Raw genomic sequence first — 21892 nt, 5'->3', positions numbered from 1 at the left:
TGCGAGTATTTCCTAAAAAGAGCGCAAAAGAATCTTATTTCAAACTTAAAGCACAAAGAGAACAAATTATTCATGTTCTGAATAGATAGGCTTAAGTTTATTATTAAGATAATTTTCGCTTAAGAGATCAAAACTGATATTATATTAACTAGCTGATTATCTAAAATTTTGTGGAAACTAGACTTTGAGTTCAAATGGTATCAAGACAGGCAGATAAGTCAAGAGAGGTGATGGATAAATTGAAATCTTTGCTCGAGTCCAGTAGTTATTGGTCCCAGTGTGTTCATATAGTCCATAAGTGCATCCAAATCGAGAGGACCCAATCTGCATATGGAATATATAGTAATATAAAAATTGAATGCAAAAATTAAATACAAACTCAAGATCCTCGGCATTGTCACTAATCAAACTGTGACTATTCTTGCCATTGGCCAGATAATCCATAACAACTAGCCGATAATTCTTGTTGAGATCCAAAGGAAAATACCCTGGTACTTGGCAATCGGAACATCTAGCTTGAACACTAACCACTCGATGGCCAATACTTAAAGTTAAATCGTACTTAATGCGTAATCCCGATACTTGCAATAAACGTGAAGATCTGGGCGCCAAGGCACTTGAATTCATGGGAGCCACACAATCCTCCAAAAGATCCCATAAATACTGACCCCGCAGTGTTAAGGCAATCAAACGATTCTCCCAAGGGCACATGGCCACCAGTTGATTGTATGTAATGTCTAATAATTGAAGATATATTTATTTTAAACCAAATGGAAAGCAATATGAAAAACTTACTACCAGCTGGTATGGGTACACGGAAATTACCCTGAGTGGTCAACGCAATGGTGACATTACTCCAATTGTTTGCCCCACTTGAAGCATACTTGATAAACTATCATCAGGATTAAATATGAAAATAAATCATTTGATTAATTGTTTCCTTAACTTACTGCATATAGCATGGCATCCGTGTAAAAGTTACCCAAATTGCATTCACCTCGTGAGCATTCAGCTTGCTGCAAATACACACGACTCTCACCCACAGGACGATTGGCAATGTCCTTAAGTTCATCTTGCCAGGGCTTAAGTGCATTAAGTATCTCGTCATCTTGAACAACAACAAAAAATTGTGGCAATTAGTTTAGAAATTCAAGCAAAAAAACAATTTTAACTTGTTTCCTGTTTAATCACAAGGTAAACAACTTGAACTAGCGACTAATCGTTATCAATAACTTGTTGACTACATACATTCATTTATAATTTTTCCTTATAAAGAGAAATCTTTGTGTTATGTGGTTGAATACAAATTTTATTTTAAAAAGTGGATTCTCAACAAACTGAGTAAAAATCTGTGTTTTCACTGAATTTGATTTGACTTCCTCTTTGGAATTACATAAATTTAAAAAATCTCTCAATTCAATACAGTGATACGTCCATCTAGACCCGTATAGATGGGATCAATATTAGCCGTATACGAGATTAGAGCATCAATATCGGTAACAGAAGGTCTAGAAAAATGGATTATCGTATAATTATGTTTAAAAAACTAATTGATTTTATCACTTACTCGACATCGGTGCCCTCGGCCAGCATGGTGAAACCATCGCCACCTTGCTGGAGGAAATTTGGTGAAGCAATGCGATATAATTTATCATTCTCCAGAGCCTCATAGATGGGCACCTCGCAGTCGGCGCAACGGACACGAATCGAAACAACGCGCGAATTGACGGGCTTGGTGAAGTCGTAGTTAACTCTTATGCCAGCTACTTGTAGGTTGTAGTAGGAACTGGTCACCCCGTTTTCGAGATCCACTTTGCTCACACCATATTCCAGAGCTTCCACAATTTTGCTACCCGGCAAATTGTAGGCCACCAAAGTGTTCTCGAACGGTGACATGCTGATCATGTGGGCATACGTAAGTTCTGCAAGTTAGCCAAGAAAGTAGTTAGAGACTTAAAGGGACGGGAAATGAATGAGAGTGAAACTCACCTCCACGATTGAGGGGGACACGAAGAGCTCCGACATTGATGAGACCAATGGAGACATTTGTCCAAGGCTTCTCATTAAATGGCGCTAGGCCAGTAAACTTCAAAGGAAAAGAAAAAGAAAGAAGTGAAACTTAAAGGACTAATGTGTGTGAGAGATTCACTTACGGAATGGACCATGGCATCGCAAAAGAAATTACCCAAATTACATTCACCAGCACTGCAATCATCCTTAGTCAGATCAACCTTGGTGTTACCAATAACAACCTTGCCCTGTTCATCGATCACTTCCTTCCAGGGCTGCAAAGCTGCCACCACTTCCTCATCTGGGATGAGAGCACACAAAACGCACGTAAGCATAGAAAAACGATCACGATTCGACGAATCCATCTACAAATTGGAACTTACCCTCTGGCACATCTACACCCATATAGAGTGGGGCTCCCTCATAGTCCAAGACATCGCCGTTATCATCAAAATAGACCGTTATATTGCCGACATATCTGGCATAGGCCGAGGCCTGAACAATAAGCACACGATGTCCGGAACTGTGGATAACCTCGGTGGGATAATCACCGGCTGGTCTCTCTGGTCCTGGTGCTTCTCCCGTATAAAGGAAGGTATGCGAGTGTGATCCAACTATCACATCAATCCATTCTCCAGCATTGGCAGCAATCACTTGATCGACATCGTAGCCACAATGCGAGATAACAATTATGATATTAGCTCCTTGAGCTTTCAGCAATTGCGCCTCCTCCTTAATCGCATCGCTTTCATTACGGAAAATAAGTTTTCCCGTATTGGCCAAATCCTGTTGGCGCAATTTAGAGTAAGTTTCTTAAATTGGTATTGGCTTCTTTCAACTTACATATGTTGTCTCCAGAATAACACCGATTATACCAATTTTACGACCATCTCGCTCAATGATTGTCGACTTCTCGTATAGGCCATCCATGGTGGGCTCCAAACTGCAATCCATATTGGCCACCAACATGGTGGTATTGATACGCTCCAAAAACGGAACAACACCAGCCACACCATGATCGAACTCATGATTGCCCAGAGTCTGCAGAGAATAGGAAATTCAGGTTGAAATATACATATATGTAAGTCGACTGGGTAATCAACTTTCTATATAATGAAGCTTTATTTTGTTTTGTCGAAAAGGCTTACAAAGTGCGCACATTCGAAGGAAAACATTTCATAGCCATAACTCGAGCATTTTTAATCCGATTCTCTTGAAATTTATTGTTAGCAAGTATTGATAAGGGATCTCTCTATTTCTTTCGCTTTTAAACTTAAACTGCTTACAAATCAAGCAAAATTCATGGATCTGACTGAGATCTTGATAGATTGATAGACAGATAGAGCGCCTCGGCCGATGGTTTTGTCATTCAATGGATACAGGATGTTATGATTAGTGAATACTAATTACCATGGCGTCCGCTGGGAGAAGATTAAGGAACTCTTGGGTAACATTCCATCGTCCAATATTGTACCAGAGGGTGCCCTGGAAGCTATCGCCGGCATTTATATAAATCGGGTTGTAATCCTTTTGTTCATTTAGCAAACGTTTCACCGTATAAACAGTTCGGGCATATCCGCCAATGCATTGATCTTCATTGCCGCAGGTACCGCCGCTGGTGTCCGTGGCCTCGAATCTGAATTGAAGTGAAAGATGGCAATCTAATCAGAAGTCAAATCAAATGGTAGTCATCGACGACGTGGTCTGCAATGCCCCTCTTCCTCCCTCCCACCTTCTCCCACTCTCTGCGAGAAATACATGTGTTTTTCAGCGCACGGGTATTAACAAGTGTGTAGAATATGGCAGGTAGGTGGGCGATGGGTGGTTGGGTCTGATAAGAACCATGATTTTGATTGCGTTTATGACCATGGTTTGGCCCATCATAAACATAAGCTTGATAACTAAACAGTATTTTAATAATAATGATCACTACCGAATGATCATTGATCATCTAGATAATCCCCCCCTTCCCACCTACCTGGCATGGAAATCATTGATATGTATTATGCTCAAAGGAAAACCATTCTCGGCAGCTGTCGTTATACCGATCAATATTCCTAATGCTATCAGACACTTAATGACCATCATGACTTTCAATGAATCTTATAGACAAGCACCACCACTTGAGGGCCAAAGAAAACACAACACAACACAACAAAAAAACAAAAAACAAAATATAATTCGAATTATTCTTTGTTCTTTTTTTTTTCCTGCGCCTAATCCGCGCACCGACGATAAAGCAACTGAACTAAACTGAACTAAACGGTTTTTGGGACCCCAACAACTTTTGGTCAGCCTAAAAGCTATCGAATATATAGTATCAAAATATATATATATATATATGTACATATATGTAGGTATAGGTAAGAGAGTATGAAGAGAGTGTGCACGTATATTAATGGGATCGAAATCGCTCTGATAACTAAATGCAAACAAAAAAACGTACCTACAGATACAATTGCCGATACAGTTACAGATACAGATACAGTTACAGTTGCAATAACGTTCCCCAGCCCCCTCCCCTTTGCCATAACTAACTGAACGGGTTTAGTTATTTATGGGCCCAGAATATACATTTTAAGCTATATATTAGATATGCATCCAAGTTTAACATGGTCTAGTCATACATATCCGTATCCGTAGCGTGTTATCTAATAGGCTGACTTTAGCTTTTGTCATTTGCAGTTCTTAGCTGGATCAAATTTTTTGTCTTGTTTTTTTTTTGCTTAATGTGATTGTTTAACTATAGCAATTATCATGATTCATAACAAATTCAAATCTCTGTATAATTAGCATTGAGAAGTTGAATCACATTAAAGATATTCAATTGATTTTGTTTTAATTTGAAATTGGGAGGCAGAAAGAAAGAGCATTCATTTGATTAAAGCTTTTAATGTAACAAGTTTTCGTTTGAAAATGGGGAACAACATGTCGTATGTGTGATATTTTCAAATTCACGATGTGGTCCTTGCTTTAAAAGATAAACAAAATTTAACTCACCCACTCACATTGGAAATAGGGATTTCTTTTTAGCGCATTTGGTTTGAGCAGTTCTTTTTATTTGATTGCATTTTTATTGACAATATAATTTAGAGCTCGAATTTTATCGGATTACCGTAGGTATAAAGCACACTATGTATGTGTATATTGTATATATATGTATGTGAATGTCTCGCAAGTATATATTGTATATAAATATAATGTATATATATATATATATATATTATATATATGTATATTATGTATATATATGTATAAGATGTATGCAAGTATGTTAATTGCTTAGCTTAAAGCACATAGAATTTTGATATGAGAATGGTATTAAGAACGAATTCTACATTCAATCTGAGATCTGAGATCGTAATATGGGTATGGGTGATGTCGTAATGGGGGGAGGGTGGTATTATAAGTGGGTAAGGTTAAGGTATTCAGTGGTTTGGTTATTGGGATTTCAACATAAAACGTGAGGCAACAATGTGATGCAAATTCAAACGATAAAAACGAGGCAAAAATCACACACACAAATGACTAGAAAATATATATACATATATATGTTATGTATATACATATATATGTATGTATGTATATGATGACATTGAGCCGGAACTCCCTGATCGTTGAGCTTGTTAAGTAGTGGAGGTCACACAGTAACATAATCAAATATGTATAATGTAGAATGGTCTTAGATTGTTGATGATGATGGATTCTGTTAGTGGAACACATCCATAAATGGGAAATATGCCTGCTCCGGTTCGAGAAGATCCACCAAATAGCAAACTGTCCCGGCCACACCTTCGTACAGGCTGTGTGGACGATCTGGGACACGTGCCCGTTGCTTGAACTCCGAATTGGTTAAAAGCTCCATGAATTTATGTGCCCTATACAGGTACTTCATTTCGTTGGTCAGTCGGAATAGAAGGAGAAACACATAACCATTGCCAGCGACACCATGACAGATGCCCGGCCCCTTGCGTAGGAATCCACGTTTCCATACCAAGTCAGCGCAACGACGCAAGGACAGTAGATATTTATCCTCTTTGAAAATTAAATACGCTTTGGCCAACATGTAGACAGCGCCAGGTGCTCCATGGCACCAGTGTACCAATCGTTTATCCCGTCCCGAACGTAAATCCTCTAGAGCGACAGGAAAATTGCCCTCACTGTCCTGCAGTTCGAGAAAGTAATCAATAGATCGTTTAATGTCACGTAATTCCGCAGCTGGTGCTGATATGGGCACTGTACGGAACCAGGGACTGTCCAGCAGCATGTGGAGAATGGCGCATAGCCCATGGGCAGCACCTAGATATTCAGTGCCATGGTATTGATACATCAGCGGCAATGGTGAGTTATTCATTTTGCTATATTCCCGTCCGCTGGTCACAATTAGCTGGCAAATGGATACCAGATCATCATCAGTGATTTTTTTCTCAGGCAGTATATCGTTTAACCAATAGCAACCCGATAGATAACCAGCACGGCCAACTAGAATCTCATCGCATCCATATTTGGTGTGCATGAACTCTTTGCTGGACGGTATGCCCGATTTGAAGTTCGCCAAATCGTCGGAGAGCTCTTCGGTATCTTTGACAGCTTGAGAGATGGCAGCAGAGACGGCATAGATGCCAGCATTGCCGCACAGAAACGAATATCTTTCGGCAGAACGTTTCTTATATCGCTTGGCATTGGCCTTGGCATTGCGTATAAAGGCCGAACCGTGCTCCAACGCCGGATAAAGATCACGGGTCTGTTCGCAGCTAGCCAGTTTCCAGAACATGAAGGCGATTCCTGCATTGCCCACGTACAAATCACCTCGATTGTCCTCCTCATCGTTATTGGGATGACAGTGCTCCAATATGGCATCCACATAGGTGCAAATTAGATTCTTGATGTGTTCCTCATCGCTAGCAAATGGCGTGTTCTCACCCCCCAGTGAAATCCGGAAACGGATTCTTTAAGTACCGCCGCTCCATGTCGTCGTCTATGTTGTTGTTGTTGTCGTCGTCGTCTGTCTGGGGCGACAACGAACCCTTCTGTGCCACGGTTTTTAAGGCAAGATTGTGCGCAATTGTGCCTGGCCAATAATAAAAATGAGAAGCAAATCAATTATATATTTAAGTTTTGCCGGCTTTTGAAATATTTTTTTCTGGGTGCGGCCTCTTATTTGCTTACCTTTTTCAGGTGTAAGCGACAGCGGCGGCGAATTGGCCCCTGTTGAATATGTCCTTGCAATTGTCCTTCGACTCCCAATGTGTTTACCAGTTCTATAGTTATTATTTATCAATTCCAAATATTATTATTTCCTCGGCTATCGGAGTATATAAAATATACAATTTTCTACCGCCCGACAAAAATTCAATTCAAATAAAGCAACAACAAAATAATTGACAACTAAGGTAAAGGGATAGCTGTAGTGATGCGACACGTTAGTGATGCCACAATAATAGAACGCTACATTTGGGAGAAAAAATGCTACAGTGTGTTATTTAAATACCAACTCCTATTAAATTAAATGACTTTTAAAACTAAACTCTGTTTACCTATTAGCCGCTTATTATAAAACATGCTATAGAAATTTAAAAACAGATTTGTGGCAAAGGTTCCAAGTTCTTGAAAAGTTGCTAGATCTAGCTATTTAATTGCCAAACTGACAGAGCTGTCTTTGACGACTGCAAGAAAAATCGAGCAAAAGACCGCAGAATCGAGCAATGATCAAAATATCGAGCAAAATTGGAAAAAATTCAGAAAGAGAGAGAGACGGAAAGAAAGGTAGCAAAAAAACGTGATAAAACGAAAGGTACGTCACGGGCATGCTGTATATTTTCTTCTATTTCAACTAAATAATAATTTTTCCACTTTAGCCGTAGCAGGACAATACTTGCAATCATGTCTGGTCGTGAGGGAGGCAAAAAGAAGCCACTAAAAGCGCCTAAAAAGGACGCCAAGGATTTGGATGACGAAGATATGGCATTTAAGCAAAAACAAAAGGAACAGCAGAAGGCCCTCGATGCTGCCAAGGCGAATGCCTCCAAAAAGGGTCCACTTGTCGGTGGTGGCATCAAAAAATCGGGCAAGAAATGATCAGGCAAACCCAATCATTACACCACACTCACATCCATGGACTGCGTACAATTGATCAGAGTTTTAGAGTTTTTGTAATTTTCACAAAAACAGACAAAACACACTCACACACACACACATACAAATTCGAACGGAAGTGAGCCACATACATTTATAGTTTTTCTGTTTTTTACTTACGATTTATAAATAAATATAAAAAGAATTATCTTCAGGTAATTCCTTTAACGGTATTAAGCCAGTTTGTCTTCTAGGATGTTACAAGATTAAATATCCACACATATGTATGTATGTATGTATCAGTACTTGAGATACTCCCTTCCTAAGCCAAATCAATTTATCCTACTTAGTTGAATCCTTCGAGGGAACTCGAAAAAGGGGCGTGGTCAACTACATATATGTATTATTAATTTATTTGGACGTAACAAAAATTAAAAAAAATTGTTTACTTTAAGTAGATATCATTTAATAACCGTCATTAATAATGCCGCGTTGTCGTGGGCGTATGAGTGGATGTGGATGCTCTTTACGAAGTCGTGGCATGTGGAAAACTAGCTTGGGTTCCAGGCAGTTGAACTGATTGTGAGGCCACTGCACAAGCAGCTGCAATATGCTCACCTAGCGATCGTTTCGAATATCTAGCCAAGTTATGAGCCAGAGCACCGATAAAGGCATCTCCAGCACCCGTAGTGTCCACTACTTTATCGGCAGGCACATTTGGGGCAGGAACATGTTCAAATTTCGTTGGCGTTTTTTTGTGACCAAACACGGCACCCAATTTACCCAAGGTAATGATTACCGTATTTGCCCCCATCTCAAAGAGACGAGCTATAGCTGCTTCTGCTTGCCTGTAAGAAGGAATCGATAGAAAAGTTGTTTCATCTACTAGGCGGGATACCTACCTAATATCAATGATTCTGTCAACGTGCGTCATAAGGGCCGCTTCGCTTTCGTTGACGCAAAATATACTGGCTAATTCCAAAAGCTCTTTGGGTGTCTGTTCCATGGCTGGAGCTGCATTCACTATAGAAACACCATGCCGGAATGCTTTGAGAGCTGTGACTGTGGCTGCCAGCGGTGTCTCCAACTGACAGACTAGCACCTTGGCCTCCTTAAACACATTCATCGCAAGCGACACATCATCAGAGCCAAGCTGATTGTTGGCACCCACAACAATGATGATATTATTTTCACCGCCATCGGAGACGGCAATCTGCGCAATGCCCGTGGTATGGTTTTCAAGCAGATTTACATGGTCCACATTGACGCCTTCCTTTCGTAATTGCTGAAGATAATCAGCGCCGAAAGTATCATCGCCCAGTTTGGCTATCAATGCAGTACGAGAGCCTTGACGGGCGGCGGCAACACATTGATTGGCTCCTTTGCCACCGTATCCTTTTTGGAATTTATGACCATGTAGCGTCTCACCAGGTCGCGGAAGTCTTGGAGTGTAGCTAAGGGAAACAGAGAATCAAATAAGATTTGCTTTATCCAAATCTGTGAGAAACTTACCATATGAAATCAATTATGGCTGAACCAAATACCAAAACTTCTATTGTGGAATCGCTCATTGTATATTGATTTGTTTTGCTATTTATATTTGTTTTTTTATTTTCCTTGTTCAGATTTATTAGTTTTGCATTTGCTTTGCACTCGGTCGGAATTTGTTATTGAATGACATTTATGTACGTATGTATTTTCTTATCGTTTTATGGCAAATAAATGAAATGAGTTTTAAATTTTGCCATACTGTGGTCGTCAGAGAGAAAGAGAGAGGGGAAGTGTTTGCCTTATCAGTTTTAATTTTCAGCTGTTTCTGAGATCCATTCGCATTTGGGGTACTCGATTGCAATTTGATTCAAAAATACCCTAACGCGTTTCGGATTTTCTTTTCACAACATAAACGGTTCATTAACGGTAATCAGAACAAACGCGCCTTTATCTGCCAATTATGGAAAATGTTTAAACGTATAATTTGGCTATTTCTAATCGGATTTATAATAAAACTATATCCACTCGGCTATTGAAAATAAACTATACGATTTTTTATTTTAAAAAATTCCACATAGACCGGATCGAGAAAATATTTTCGGAGAGGATTCGATCAAAAATTGCAGATTTTCGGCTCAGTAGTTCTGAAAATTATCTATGTCACTATAAGGATTCACAAAATTGCAAGGCCACTTCAAAGACTTACTGGTGGGAGGTTGAAGGAAAAAGTTGAAAATAGCTCGAAATATTGACATTTCGGGGGGGTACACAGATTCGGAGGGAATGTACAACGAAAATGTTTAGAACAAAAACAAAAGCAAATGGAAAGAAACAATTTTGTCGTATCCGAAATCAACAATATTGAAATCCATTGTTTTACGTTGCTCCACTTATACATACTTACATTTGTTTTAAATGACATCGTGCAGAATAAAACCATCTTTCTTTTGTTTTAATCACCCCTTAACGAATTGAAAATCAAAGTTGGTTGATGTTTGTTTGTAATTAATTCATAATAAAAGTTTCTATTTTTCGGTTCTGACGCTTAGCTAATATATATTTATTATTCATATATATAAATATATATATACGTATATATATCTACAGTAGTTATTAGCATTATCGTTATTAAACTGTTTTGTTTTAGCATTTGCTGTTTTTTTTCCTCTTAACTTTTTTGTTTTAATTTTTTTAGACATATTAAAATTAAAAACTCAAAATTACACTTAAATATGCGTGTTAGGTTTTTCCTTTGTCCTCAATTTTTCTTTATCGTTTCTTTCATTCTTTGCAATTGGCATTTGCAAATTTGTTTTAGTTTTATTTCTTTGTTTTATACTTCGCTGCTTAAATAACAGAAAAAAATTAATTCATAGGTATACATTATTGTGTATATTTATGTAAGATGTAAATTATGCGTAAAAAAAAACAAGTGTATGCAATTTGAAATTTTCGAAAAAATAAATACAAAATTTTGCTGTATGGACTAAAAAAAAAAAAAAAAAATTTATATATATATATATATATATATATAATAATAATAATAATAAAAACAAAAGTAAGCACATTTAACTAAAGCGGCGAAAAAAAATAGAACAATTTAATAGATAAATGAGACAATTTGTTTTGTTTGATTGGTTGGCTGACACATGAGACACAACACAAGAGAGAAGTTAGAAAATAAAATTAATCTAACAGTCAATTAATTTCCTTGATTTATCGCCAACCCGTTTAAATGCCTCAAAAACCCTCCTTGGAGGGTTGAAGCGTGTTTAAATTTGTTAGAAATTGTTAATATTTTCTTGGCTTCTGCTAGAGAGAGAGCTTTTTGACTATATCGATTATGCCATTTCTGAATGACTGAACAATTAGAGGTGCACTGTGTGTAAACTTCGGCTAGGCCGTAGCTTTGGTTTATTTCATTGCGAATTTGTTGTTCCCTATATGATATGATCTGCATTATATAGACCAAATTTACTGTAATCGGATGAAGTTTGCTAACCAATAAAAACAAACGTCCCACAGGCAATCGATTCGGATGGACCTCAAAATTATATCAATTTAGCCAAGGTTGTTCAAAATAAACCGAGTTAATTCTTCAAACATCTGCAATTAGCTTAACAGTCGTTAATGATTGACAATATTCTAATAATTTGTTCAAAAAATTAAGAACTCAAATTATCGACAGAAGAAAAATGAAGTTCATTGGATAAAATCGAAATTGATTCGAAATCAACAACATTCTGGTATTGAAAAAATAAATGAGGACAATATATTCGCTGCTATTACATTATCAACATGGATTGATTGAACAATTCAATGGTTTATCTCTCCTTCTCAATTTGTAAATATACAATTTGTCTTCACATATACACTATATGTCTATATAGCATTTACTTTCCATTTTGAGTATACTATGTTGACTTGACTTTGTGTGTGTTTTTATCTTTGTTTTTTGGTTTTGTTTTTTGTTTTTGTCGATTCGTTATGATGAGGCATTATCCATATTGCTTCTGTGTTGTGTGTTGGCTTCTATTGGTTTCTCTCTTGTTTGCCATTTATCTATATATTCAACTGGGGTTTCAGCTTGTTCTTTTATTGGTTTGTTTTTGGTGTTTTTCTCATTTTTCTTCTCATTTTGCTGTACTTGTAATTGCCGCTTTTGCTTCTTGCTTATGTTTTAGTTGTTATTTTATAGTGTTTTTGTTTTTCTGTTTTCTTTTTTGTTTTGTTTTTATGTTGAATTATGCTTTGCTAATTATTATAAATTATGTTTTTAGTTTCTCTCTTTTGTTTTTTCGTTTTCCTTTCACTCCGATTTTGTTGAACATCCGAGTAGTATATATATATATATATGTATATGTATATATATATGTATATGTATATATATATGTATATGTATATATATATGTGTGTGTGTGTTGGTGTATCTGTGTGTGTTTGTATCGTTTTTTTGTTGTTGCATCCTTTTGTCTAATCATTGGCCTTATTTTAATGGATTGAACAGTGCCAATATATCCAAAAAGGGGCCAAGTAAAGACAAGAACATGAACATTGAATGCAATCCGATGAAGCTGGAGGAGCAGGCGCAGAGTTGTGTCGGAACGAGTGCAAGTTGAATGAGCAGCAGGTCACATGCTGCACATTTATGTCGTTGCTTGATCGATCGATTGATTTCATTTGCTAGCTAATCAATCAGCCAATCAGCCAATCAATCAATCACTCAACATTATCATCATCAGCTGCGCCAGAATATGCTCTTTTTGAGCCTAACTGACAGCTTACGATGAATGCGCAGCCTAACCTGCTCCTGATCCTAAGTATCGTCCGACATGAAAGCGTTCTGAGTCTTCGACTCCTCAATACGGCGAATTTGTTGGCGCAGATACATAATTCTATAAAAGAAGTATACAACATTAATACTAATTTCATGTAAATATAATAATATAATTATGCATACTTCTGTTCCTGTAGTGTGGCATTGATCTCTGTGCTGCGCACCAAACTGCGTGCGCACTTTAACTCAGCACAGATCCTGGTGCAATTGAGGTCCCCAAATATGTGCGTGTCCTCGCAGCACTTTTGCGCCTATTAAAGGAGCAGAAATGTGATTAAATTTTTATTTAGTTCAGCTTAAAAGCTTATTTGAGGCAATCTAACCAAAACCAGTAACGCGGTTAGTATGTCATTAAATGGTTAGTCAATGGTTAGTCCTTCTATTGGATTAACGGATTAGTTTGCGCAATGGTTAGATTCCCTTATGGGGATTACAAATTCAAATCCTACCTCAAAGCCTACCTGACGCTCTAATATCTCTGCCTGCCAGTTGGTTACATGTGCAATCAAATCAGCACGAAAGTATTTTGCCAGTTTTGGTGATATTTCGGGTCCACGGAGATTGGCAGCCTGCACGGAAGTCGCCACGCAACTTTGCAGTGAACTGATAGTACCAGAAGCGACGCCATCCACTGAAATGTCATTCAACAAGGCTGTGAGCATATGACTGAAAGAGTGTCCTTCAATGAACTTACGTTTCCTTTGTTGTTGAGCCTGTTGCGCCGCTGCCACCTGCTGTTGCTGTTGGACCGAAACTTGAGCAGCTGCTAGAGCTGCTGCTGCAGCGGCTGCTGCAGCAACCACTTGTTGCTGTTGCTGCTGTTGTTCTAAAGCTGAGCCACTTATATCTAGTTCTTGGGTGGGTGTTGGTGGACCCTCGACCGCACTGTTGCTTCCACTCATGCAATTACTACCCATTGAGGTGATCACACTGATACCGCTAACAGTGCCCAGGCCTGGGACAACCGTATTTATGCCGCCGGCACCGGCTGCTGCTGTTGCCGCTGCTGCTGCCGCAGCTGCAGCCGCTGCAGCATTAGTCCCGCCAGCCGATGAGGTGGCCACACCCACACCCACCGCACCGACATCAACAACAGTCTTGAGGCCAAAATTTGAATTGCAGGTATATGCGGAGCTGGGATTCACATTGTTCGCATGTCCAACACTCACGCCCACAATGGTGGGTATAGGACTCTTGGTGTAGTTCAGCGATGGCGACAGACTATGGTGCGAATGTGGCATATAAAGCGGTGAGTTGACATTGTTCTCTCTGCATGAAAGTATAAACATTATTATATTTAATTGAGAGGATAGGAGAAATGGACATCGAACTTACCGTAGGCTAGTTAAACTGCTGGCATTCACATTATTGACAGAGTTATAGGCATGATTCAGTACACCATCTGTTGACGCAACATTGCTACCACTACTACCGCCTCCGCCGCCAGAACTACCGCCTGGTCCACCACCGACTACAACCGAGACTCCACTGGTGGTTACTAGATGATGATGATGATGATGCGCCGCCGTCACATCCAGCACACTCATATGCATCATCTGTCGCTTGAGTAGAGATTGATCTTTGCCACCGCCGACGCTACCAGCACCAGCTACACCACCACCCGACAGCAGTTTACCACCTGGCGGGCCAGACGCATTCGAGTTTATATGATGCTCCTGAGATGCTAACGTTGGCACAGTTGTCTATGTGAAGGAAAGAGAAACAGAAATTGTAGTTTTTCTTTACGCAAGTTAAAGAAAATTCCCACTTACGCTGGATGTGGAGCCAATGTGGCCGACAACTGAGTTTCTAAGGCTACTGTTGCTATTGGCAATGCTGGGCGGCACTGAAGCCAATCCGCTGGTGGGCAACATTGTGGCGCCGCTGCTCACTGGTCCAACCACTCCACCGGCGCCCACAGTTGCTGCATAATGGAGGGCAGCAGCTGCTGCTGCCGCATTCGCATTGGGATGTGAAGCCAAACGTGGCAGGGCATTACCCAAATTATTGGGCATCGATCCTTGGGGCACAATCACCGATGACTGTTGATCATTTAATGCTGAATTAACAGATCCACCACCAGCACCACCTCCGTTGCCACCGCCGCCTACACTACCACCTCCCCCTCCATTGCCACCGCCATGTGTGGTCGGCGTTCCACTCAGGGAGTAACTGGCTTCGGAGGTGGGCGTGGAATCGCCACTGATATCCATATCAGCATTATCGTTATGTCGACCTAACAAAAAGAAACGGGAATACAATTAGCATACGCGTAGTGTAAAGCAAATCGACTCAGTTACCATCTACACGCCTTCGATGACTAGGCGGACCACCATCATCATTATAATTCCATCTCAGTCGTGAATTGTCCCGCGAAGAATTGGAATGTTTGTAAGCTAAAATCAAATTGAATACCCATATAGTAAAATCATAAATAGTTATATTCATTTTTTAATCACTTACTCGATCTTGAAAAGCGATCATCGCGATCCCGATCTCGTTCCTTATCGCGATAGTCCTTCTCACGATGCTGATCACGCGGCAAATTTCTAAATGGTAACCAAAGAAAACAAAGTTATATAAATTGTTCAATCCATGAAGGATTCGTTTCTTATTGTCTATGCCAAAAGATTCATAAATCCTGTTGGCTAGAATAGGAATTTCAAACAAATTTTAGTGCAGAGTTTGGCAATCTATTATGTTTAGACTAAGTAAATCAAGACAACAGAAAGTCGACGCCAATACGAACGTTACGAATCAATAGGCATTATATTTGTGAAGATTTTCGTAGTTACCTTTCTCTATCCACCCATTCCTTAGGTTTTTCCCACTGGGAAATTTCCGTTTTGCAGTTGTAGTAATACATTTTCCCTGTTAGAAGAGAAGAAAATGCTATTTTAATAAAAATAAATGTATGTGGTATATATCAGTGAACTTACCCGACGAGCTAACATGCTCACTCCAGTCGCCATAACGTGCCGTACGTTCGCCACGATCGCTGCGCTCTCGTTTATCTAAAAGTGTATTTGGAATTGGAATGAAATCTGGTTACACGGATGGATTTGAGTAGGAACTCACCAGCATATTTGTCCTTCTTGTACATATCTCTGTCACGATCGGCGCCACGATCTCGCTTATCGCGCATATCACGTAAATCGCGATCACGCTCACGATCCCGGTCATCAGAGCCGGAGCGTTTGTCGTTCTCACGGGATGAAGAGCACAATTTACCGCTGCTGGCACCGCTACTGCCGCCGCCTCCTCCACCACCGCCGCCGCCGCGGCGATCTCTGTCATGATTGGTGCGATAGGATTCTGAGTCACGATCATTACCGCGACGATCACGTTTGTCTGTAAATATGAAGAGGAGTTAGTTTTATACGGCTTTTGTGGGTGGTTGAGTGGGTTTTTAAATACTCACCGGAATATTTGTCCTTTTTGTAGACATCACCACGATCACGATCACGCATTTTCTGTATGAAACTATAACGCTCTCCACTGCCACCACGTCCGCCGCCACCACTACCCCCGCCGCTGCCACCACCACCGCTGCCGCCTCCACCACCACGATGATCGTTGCGTTCTCTTATATCATGTGAACGCGATGATGGTGAATCGATGTCGGGTGATTGTGAACGATAGCTGTTGCCATTATTCAATGGTCCGCCGCCTCCGTTACCGCTATTTCCGCCTCCGCCACTGCCGCCGCTGCCTCCTCCACTGCCGCTGCCGCCGTTGTTACCACCTCCACCGCCTGGCGAAATGTCACGATCGCGGTAATTGGAAGAACGATCGCGTTCATAGTCGCGCTTTGAACTGCTGTACTTTGAGCTCTGATTCAAAAATATGAAGAGTTTGGATTTGGGTTTATTTGTTAATTCTTCAAAGATTCAATACATTTTTTTTAATTTAAACTTTTCTTTCGTGTGTGTCTCTCATTATTCTTCTCTTTTTTTTTTGATTTTGTTTTATTAATTTGTTTGGTTAGTAATTTAACTAAATCTACTTAAAAACGAAATAAATAAAAAACAAAACAAAACTGCATAAAGAAATGTGATAAACTCTCAACTACGTTTAGCCAATTTTTGTGGTGGTGTTGTTGTTGTTGTTGCTGTTATTTTGGGTTGTATATGTGGAAAGGTCAAGGGCCAAGGGAGTCTCAAAAATGCCAATGCAATTAAAAACATAATGTGATATTCAATAAAAATTTATATTTGTTTTTCTTCTATTGTTTGAGGTGGGGGAAGGGGTAGAAGTTCTGGGAATAATTTTGTCATAATTTTGTGATAGAACGCTATTAACAAGAAACAAAAAAAAAAAAAAATGGGAAGTGAGTTTGTTTTCAAGAAAAACGAATAACACAAAAAACCAAAATAATAACAAATATGTAGTAAATATAATTTCCTCAAATGTTCAAAAATTAAACAAAAATTGTATTTTTTTTTATGATATGTATAGTTAGATGACCACAAAGCCTATGCACACAAATGATTTGGTAAATTGCTTAAAGAAAACATTCAGTTCAGAGAGATACAGAGAGGGAGAGAGTAGATTATATCAGATTCCAAATTCTACGGTTCAAACTATATTCAATAGTCTGCTCGAGTTTCAGTCTGAAGACCAGAAATAATTCGTTGTGATAACAATGAATGAAGATCGAATTTCGATCCAAGTTTTCTGAAGAAACGTGTGAAAAACTGTAGCCTTTTGAAGGCTTTAATCAGTGACCGATCACAAGATTTTCAGGCTAATGATCACTTAAATAGACATTATCTCTCCTTTTCCAGATGATGAATTCTTTAACATTTCAACTCACATAATTCACTGTGTGGATAGGCTAACTATAAGATGAATTTGTTTTGATTTCAGTCTCATACATGTATATATGGAGCCTTTTTATTTTTAAATTTAATTGATTTATAGTTGGTTTTTTTTTTTTTAAATATTTTTTTTGTTTCGTTGACTGTTTGATAGTTTTAATTGTGTCACCATCTTCATATTGTTGATTACTTACATCAACACGACAGTGGCCCATTGCAGAGGATGAATTGGATGTAGATAATAATGATGATGATGATGAGATTGTTGCTTTAATGCTGTTAATATTGTGATGATTATGATGGTTTGAAGTGGAATTGGAGGAGTTCAAGTTAAGGTTGTGGCTAATGTGGTTGCTGTTGGAATTGGAAGATGTTGTTGTTGCTGTTGTTGATGTCGCCGGTGTTCCTACCAGAGACAAATCGACGGCCATGGTGTTAATCCTGCTGCTGCCGCCGCTGCTGTTGCTCGTCATAGATGTCCTGGTGGAGTGCGTCGTGAACAATAGGATATCAATCTTGATGGCTGTTGTTCTGTTGCTTTCTTGTGTAGGATTAAGTTCTTCGTTCTCTCTTTTTGTGGGTCTCTCTTTTGTTATTATTTAACTTCGCTTTTGGTTTACCGTTAGATGAGTTTGCTTTTGGCTTAGGCACATTTGTGTTAATGTTTTGCTAAGGATTTTTGGGTTTATATATATTTTTTTGTTTTGTTTTGATATATTTAAGGCTCTAATGTTTGATTATATTTTGCTTCGCTTAGGCAGCTGTTTTTTTATGTTATTAATTTGTGCGTTTTTATATTAATTAGGTTTCTCTTGTTTGTTAATTATTGCTTTAGCTTGGTCATCAATTTATTAAGTGATATAATAGGTGTTGGCTTTTGGTTTTGTTGTCTTTTCGTTTATGTTTTTACTGTTATCCCTTGATTGTGTGTGTGTAATACTTTGTTTCCTTTTTAATGTTTATTTAATTGAATTTGGCGATTAAATTGTTTAACGTTATGTTCATATATATAATCCATATGTCTGTGAGTTGATTTTTGTTTTTATGATTGCGTTAGAGTATCAGTTTGGGTTTTTCTATTCTCGGTTTGCTAAAAGGCCGCGTTTCCAAAAACAAAACAAAAAATGAAGGAGGAAGGAAAGGTCGGTGGATCCGGAAAATCAAATTTTTAAGTTTTCTTTTGATCAGTTTTATAAAATGAATGGGCATTTGGCATGGCCGATGAAGAGAGAGAGAGAGTTGGGGTATACAAGAGTCATGGCATGGTGGAAGGGTTAAGGTGGAAGATACACACACACGCACATACATACATGCACATACATTTTGCACACTCTCACACCACAGAGAGCTAAATTAAATTTGAAAACATAAACAAACTTAATACAAATAACATATACAATTTTCGCCAACTTACATAGAAAATAAAAGACAAAAACATAAATTCGGTGCACTTCATTAATTAGTTATTAACAAAGGGACAACAGAATTACTATAAAACTATATGCAAGAAATGATTTTCATTGGCTATTTGATACTTTCCTTATGGAATTAACTACAACACACAACCATAGAAGCTAAATAACAAATAATAATATCAACAACTACACAAAAACTCAATAACTTGGAAATCAAATTGGATTAGTACTTAACAAATTCTGTATATATATATACAGGATTGCTCTCAATTCCGCACACAATATAGAACATCATTTTAGATGCATTTACAATTTTGGCAAATGCATAGGTTCATTTCTATATAGAAATTGAAATTCAGAACAATCTTGGTATAAATATATAAAGTTGTAAAATAACTGGGATTGACATTGGTTTCAATAAATTTCGTTTTTAGTAGAGTTTTCGTATTATCTCTGCTCACCTGATAGGATGTGTGACTGGTATGCTTCTCAAAGTACCTGTAAAAGATAAGGAAAAGAAATTAATTAGAACTTGCGTTTAAGAATAAAAGTATAACCTGTTTTTAGGATATATTAAGGTTGATCCGTTATATAAACTATTCTAAATAGGGATGTTCTATAATAGGGATTAGGTTTCTTGAATTCCTCCATGATATACTATTATTTTTAATTTTTAGGTTACTCAAAGGTATTATTATACAGATATTTTCATTTAACATAAGCCTAATATGGAGGACAAGAATGAATGAGAGTCATTAAAGGAAATTTCGTTTATTAACAAGTAGACCCTTTAAATCTCTTCATCTTTAAATCTTTTTTTTTAGTAGTTTTAAAAGGGATCAATTATCCTCTAACTCTAACTAGGCTAAATATGTATGTAATTGAAAAGTTGACCAGTCTAATCTTTGGATAACTGGATCTGGTCTCGTATCAAATTATAATAGGGGAACACTGTTGCCAATTGAATGAACGGTAAACGTTGCTGTCAGCTGAGAGTATGCAAGTGACATGCAAGTATGGTGGAGAATTAAAGAACTGAGCAAAGAAAAAAAAGAGAGTTTAGACTGGGCGATGCTGCCTGCCTGCTTGGTGCTGCTTTTGCTGCAAGTGCAGGCAGAAATACAAATTGAGCCGTTAATTCTACTCTGGGGCGTGGCAACTAGGGGGAAAAACACCATAGGGGGAGGGGCGAGAGAGAAAGATTTAATATAAACAACTGGTTCAGATTGTCACCAAGAAAAAATAAAGTCAAAAATCTTTTCGTACCCATCGTTCATACGCTGCGGTTTTCTAGCATGCATTACCATCAATGCAAAATGTTCGCCAAATACGCTGCTTCTGCCCCTTTGATAAAGCTTCTTATTGTTGTTATTGTTGTTGCTGTAGCTGGTGCTGCTGCGGTTACTCTCTGCCGCTTCACTTTGTATTGTTGTTGTGTTGATAATGCTGTTGCTGCCGCTGGTTGCGCTTCTCCACCAGGTCCAGCTGTAGAACCAGATGCGAACTACAACAACTAGTTGAACTGGATGATGATGTCGTTGTCGCTGCGGTTGATTTCCTCCTATCCTCCAGCTTAACTTTAAACAGATCCTCAACAAATCCTGCAGCAGCCGGCAGGTATTTGATTTATAGGGGCGTTGGGGGCCTTTGGCGCCTCCAGCACCAGCTTCTCCACCTCCTCCACCGCCTTCCTGCCTTCCTCTCACTTGCTCTTCACCTGCCAAGGCACGCGCGCTTGTATGTGTGTGTGCGAGTGTGTGGTGCGTGAATGTGCCTGTGTGTGTGTCGGCTTTGGCTGATTTCGCCTGGTAAAGAAAACGGAAAAACGAGAAACAAAAACACGCCACAAAGAAATTGTGTTTAACAACAAATTCAATAAGTCAAAACCAACAACAAGCAATGTTTATCAACAATTTGCAAAGATTTTGTAATAATTTCTGTTTTTTTTTTTGGGTTTGTGTTCTTCTTTTTGAAGAACGCTTCGCGGCTTGCACTTTTTCACTGGAGTATGTGTGTGTGTGCGTGCGTGCCAGTGTGTGTGTGTGTGTGTCGTTGTCGCTTCTTCGTATTTTTCTTTTCGCCTCTTTTTTGGGGTCTCGTCTCCGTAGTCTCTCGCTCTTGCTCTTCTTTTGTATTTTAAGGCTTACCGCAATTTCTGTGTCTTGTTATTGCCTTTGGCTTGCTGCTTTCCTTTGCCTGCACTTTTATCTAGCACGCCGTGCCTTTATTAAATTGAAAATGTTAAAAATTTTGTGAATAACTTTGCCCTCGACTGCTGCGTTTTGGCCTCTATACTTGATGATTTTTTTTTCTTCTTTTTTCCTTCAATTCTTTCACATTACGCTTTGTGCACTCTTTTCGTCGGCACGGCTGTGTTGAGTTTTTGATTTTTTCACAGACATCATGGTGAACTGCAGATGGCGCCAGCATATTGCCTATCGCTTGCGTTATCGATATGTTTCGTGGTGAAGTGCGACTGTGGTGACATGTGGCTGTGGTAAACTACAGATGTGGTGAAACGTGACTATGGTAAAATGCTCTTGTGGTGAAATGCGTCTGAGCGGTAAATTCAAATATTATATATTTTTTAAATTAATTTTTCTTTGAATTTTATTTGACACTGAAAATACTAAAAATTAGTTCGTTCTCAATCAAACATTTGAATTAAAGTGTTGGGCATTGCGTTGCCAAATGCTAAGAAGGGTGCAATATTCAAATAATTAGTGCTTAATAATTAACGTTCA

The 21892-nt window shown here is 38.7% G+C and overlaps 5 protein-coding genes across 9 annotated transcripts; 1 reads left to right on the top strand and 4 right to left on the bottom strand.

Annotated features, from left to right (window-relative positions):
• Positions 1 to 162: 162 nt before the first annotated feature.
• Positions 163 to 4260, bottom strand: LOC137584084 (apyrase). 4 transcript variants are annotated; one of them, XM_068299341.1, is made up of 8 exons: positions 3989 to 4259; positions 3421 to 3646; positions 2854 to 3051; positions 2394 to 2796; positions 951 to 1108; positions 796 to 892; positions 380 to 737; positions 203 to 324 (listed from the first exon to the last, which is right to left on the bottom strand). In XM_068299341.1, the coding sequence occupies exons 1-8, from the start codon at positions 4096 to 4098 to the stop codon at positions 219 to 221; spliced, it is 1656 nt and encodes a 551-aa protein (XP_068155442.1). In that variant the 5' UTR covers positions 4099 to 4259; the 3' UTR covers positions 203 to 218. The 4 variants fall into 4 exon arrangements, 3 of the variants coding, with proteins under 3 accessions (XP_068155434.1, XP_068155442.1, XP_068155450.1); XM_068299349.1 differs by lacking the exons at positions 203 to 324; positions 380 to 737; positions 796 to 892; positions 951 to 1108 and adding exons at positions 1283 to 1508; positions 1568 to 1922; positions 1990 to 2086; positions 2154 to 2311 and having other exon boundaries at positions 3989 to 4251; XM_068299333.1 differs by having other exon boundaries at positions 163 to 737; positions 3989 to 4260.
• A 787-nt stretch (positions 4261 to 5047) lies between these two features.
• On the bottom strand, positions 5048 to 7426 carry LOC137586614 (lanC-like protein 3 homolog). The gene is given in 3 exon segments (XM_068302717.1): positions 5048 to 6937; positions 6939 to 7081; positions 7180 to 7426. Coding segments are annotated over 2 exon segments (1260 nt in total). The 5' UTR covers positions 6981 to 7081; positions 7180 to 7426; the 3' UTR covers positions 5048 to 5719.
• A 264-nt stretch (positions 7427 to 7690) lies between these two features.
• On the top strand, positions 7691 to 8318 carry LOC137586615 (translation machinery-associated protein 7 homolog). Its single transcript, XM_068302718.1, has 2 exons — positions 7691 to 7804; positions 7869 to 8318. Exon 2 carries the CDS (start codon positions 7894 to 7896, stop codon positions 8086 to 8088), a length of 195 nt encoding a protein of 64 aa, XP_068158819.1. The 5' UTR covers positions 7691 to 7804; positions 7869 to 7893; the 3' UTR covers positions 8089 to 8318.
• Positions 8319 to 8476: 158 nt separating this feature from the next.
• LOC137586613 (ribokinase) lies at positions 8477 to 9967 on the bottom strand. The gene is made up of 3 exons (XM_068302715.1): positions 9598 to 9967; positions 8988 to 9539; positions 8477 to 8933 (listed from the first exon to the last, which is right to left on the bottom strand). The coding sequence occupies exons 1-3, from the start codon at positions 9654 to 9656 to the stop codon at positions 8612 to 8614; spliced, it is 933 nt and encodes a 310-aa protein (XP_068158816.1). The 5' UTR covers positions 9657 to 9967; the 3' UTR covers positions 8477 to 8611.
• A 1176-nt stretch (positions 9968 to 11143) lies between these two features.
• On the bottom strand, positions 11144 to 21536 carry wcy (WW domain-containing adapter protein with coiled-coil wacky). Of its 2 annotated transcripts, none has more exons than XM_068300182.1 (15): positions 21296 to 21536; positions 20415 to 20953; positions 19610 to 19646; positions 16335 to 16746; positions 15992 to 16264; positions 15853 to 15927; positions 15709 to 15784; positions 15377 to 15462; positions 15214 to 15309; positions 14686 to 15149; positions 14249 to 14616; positions 13608 to 14182; positions 13363 to 13544; positions 13037 to 13164; positions 11144 to 12971 (listed from the first exon to the last, which is right to left on the bottom strand). In XM_068300182.1, exons 2-15 carry the CDS (start codon positions 20453 to 20455, stop codon positions 12893 to 12895), a joined length of 2892 nt encoding a protein of 963 aa, XP_068156283.1. In that variant the 5' UTR covers positions 20456 to 20953; positions 21296 to 21536; the 3' UTR covers positions 11144 to 12892. The 2 variants fall into 2 exon arrangements, with proteins under 2 accessions (XP_068156283.1, XP_068156291.1); XM_068300190.1 differs by having other exon boundaries at positions 13375 to 13544; positions 21296 to 21535.
• Between the last annotated feature and the right edge of the window lie 356 nt (positions 21537 to 21892).

Source organism: Drosophila tropicalis, unplaced genomic scaffold, assembly GCF_018151085.1.
Source record: "Drosophila tropicalis isolate 14030-0801.00 unplaced genomic scaffold, ASM1815108v1 contig_158, whole genome shotgun sequence".
In the NCBI taxonomy this organism is placed as follows: Eukaryota; Metazoa; Arthropoda; class Insecta; order Diptera; family Drosophilidae; genus Drosophila; species Drosophila tropicalis.
Note: the sequence above shows the minus strand (reverse complement) of the source record. Positions and strands in the feature narration are given on the sequence as shown.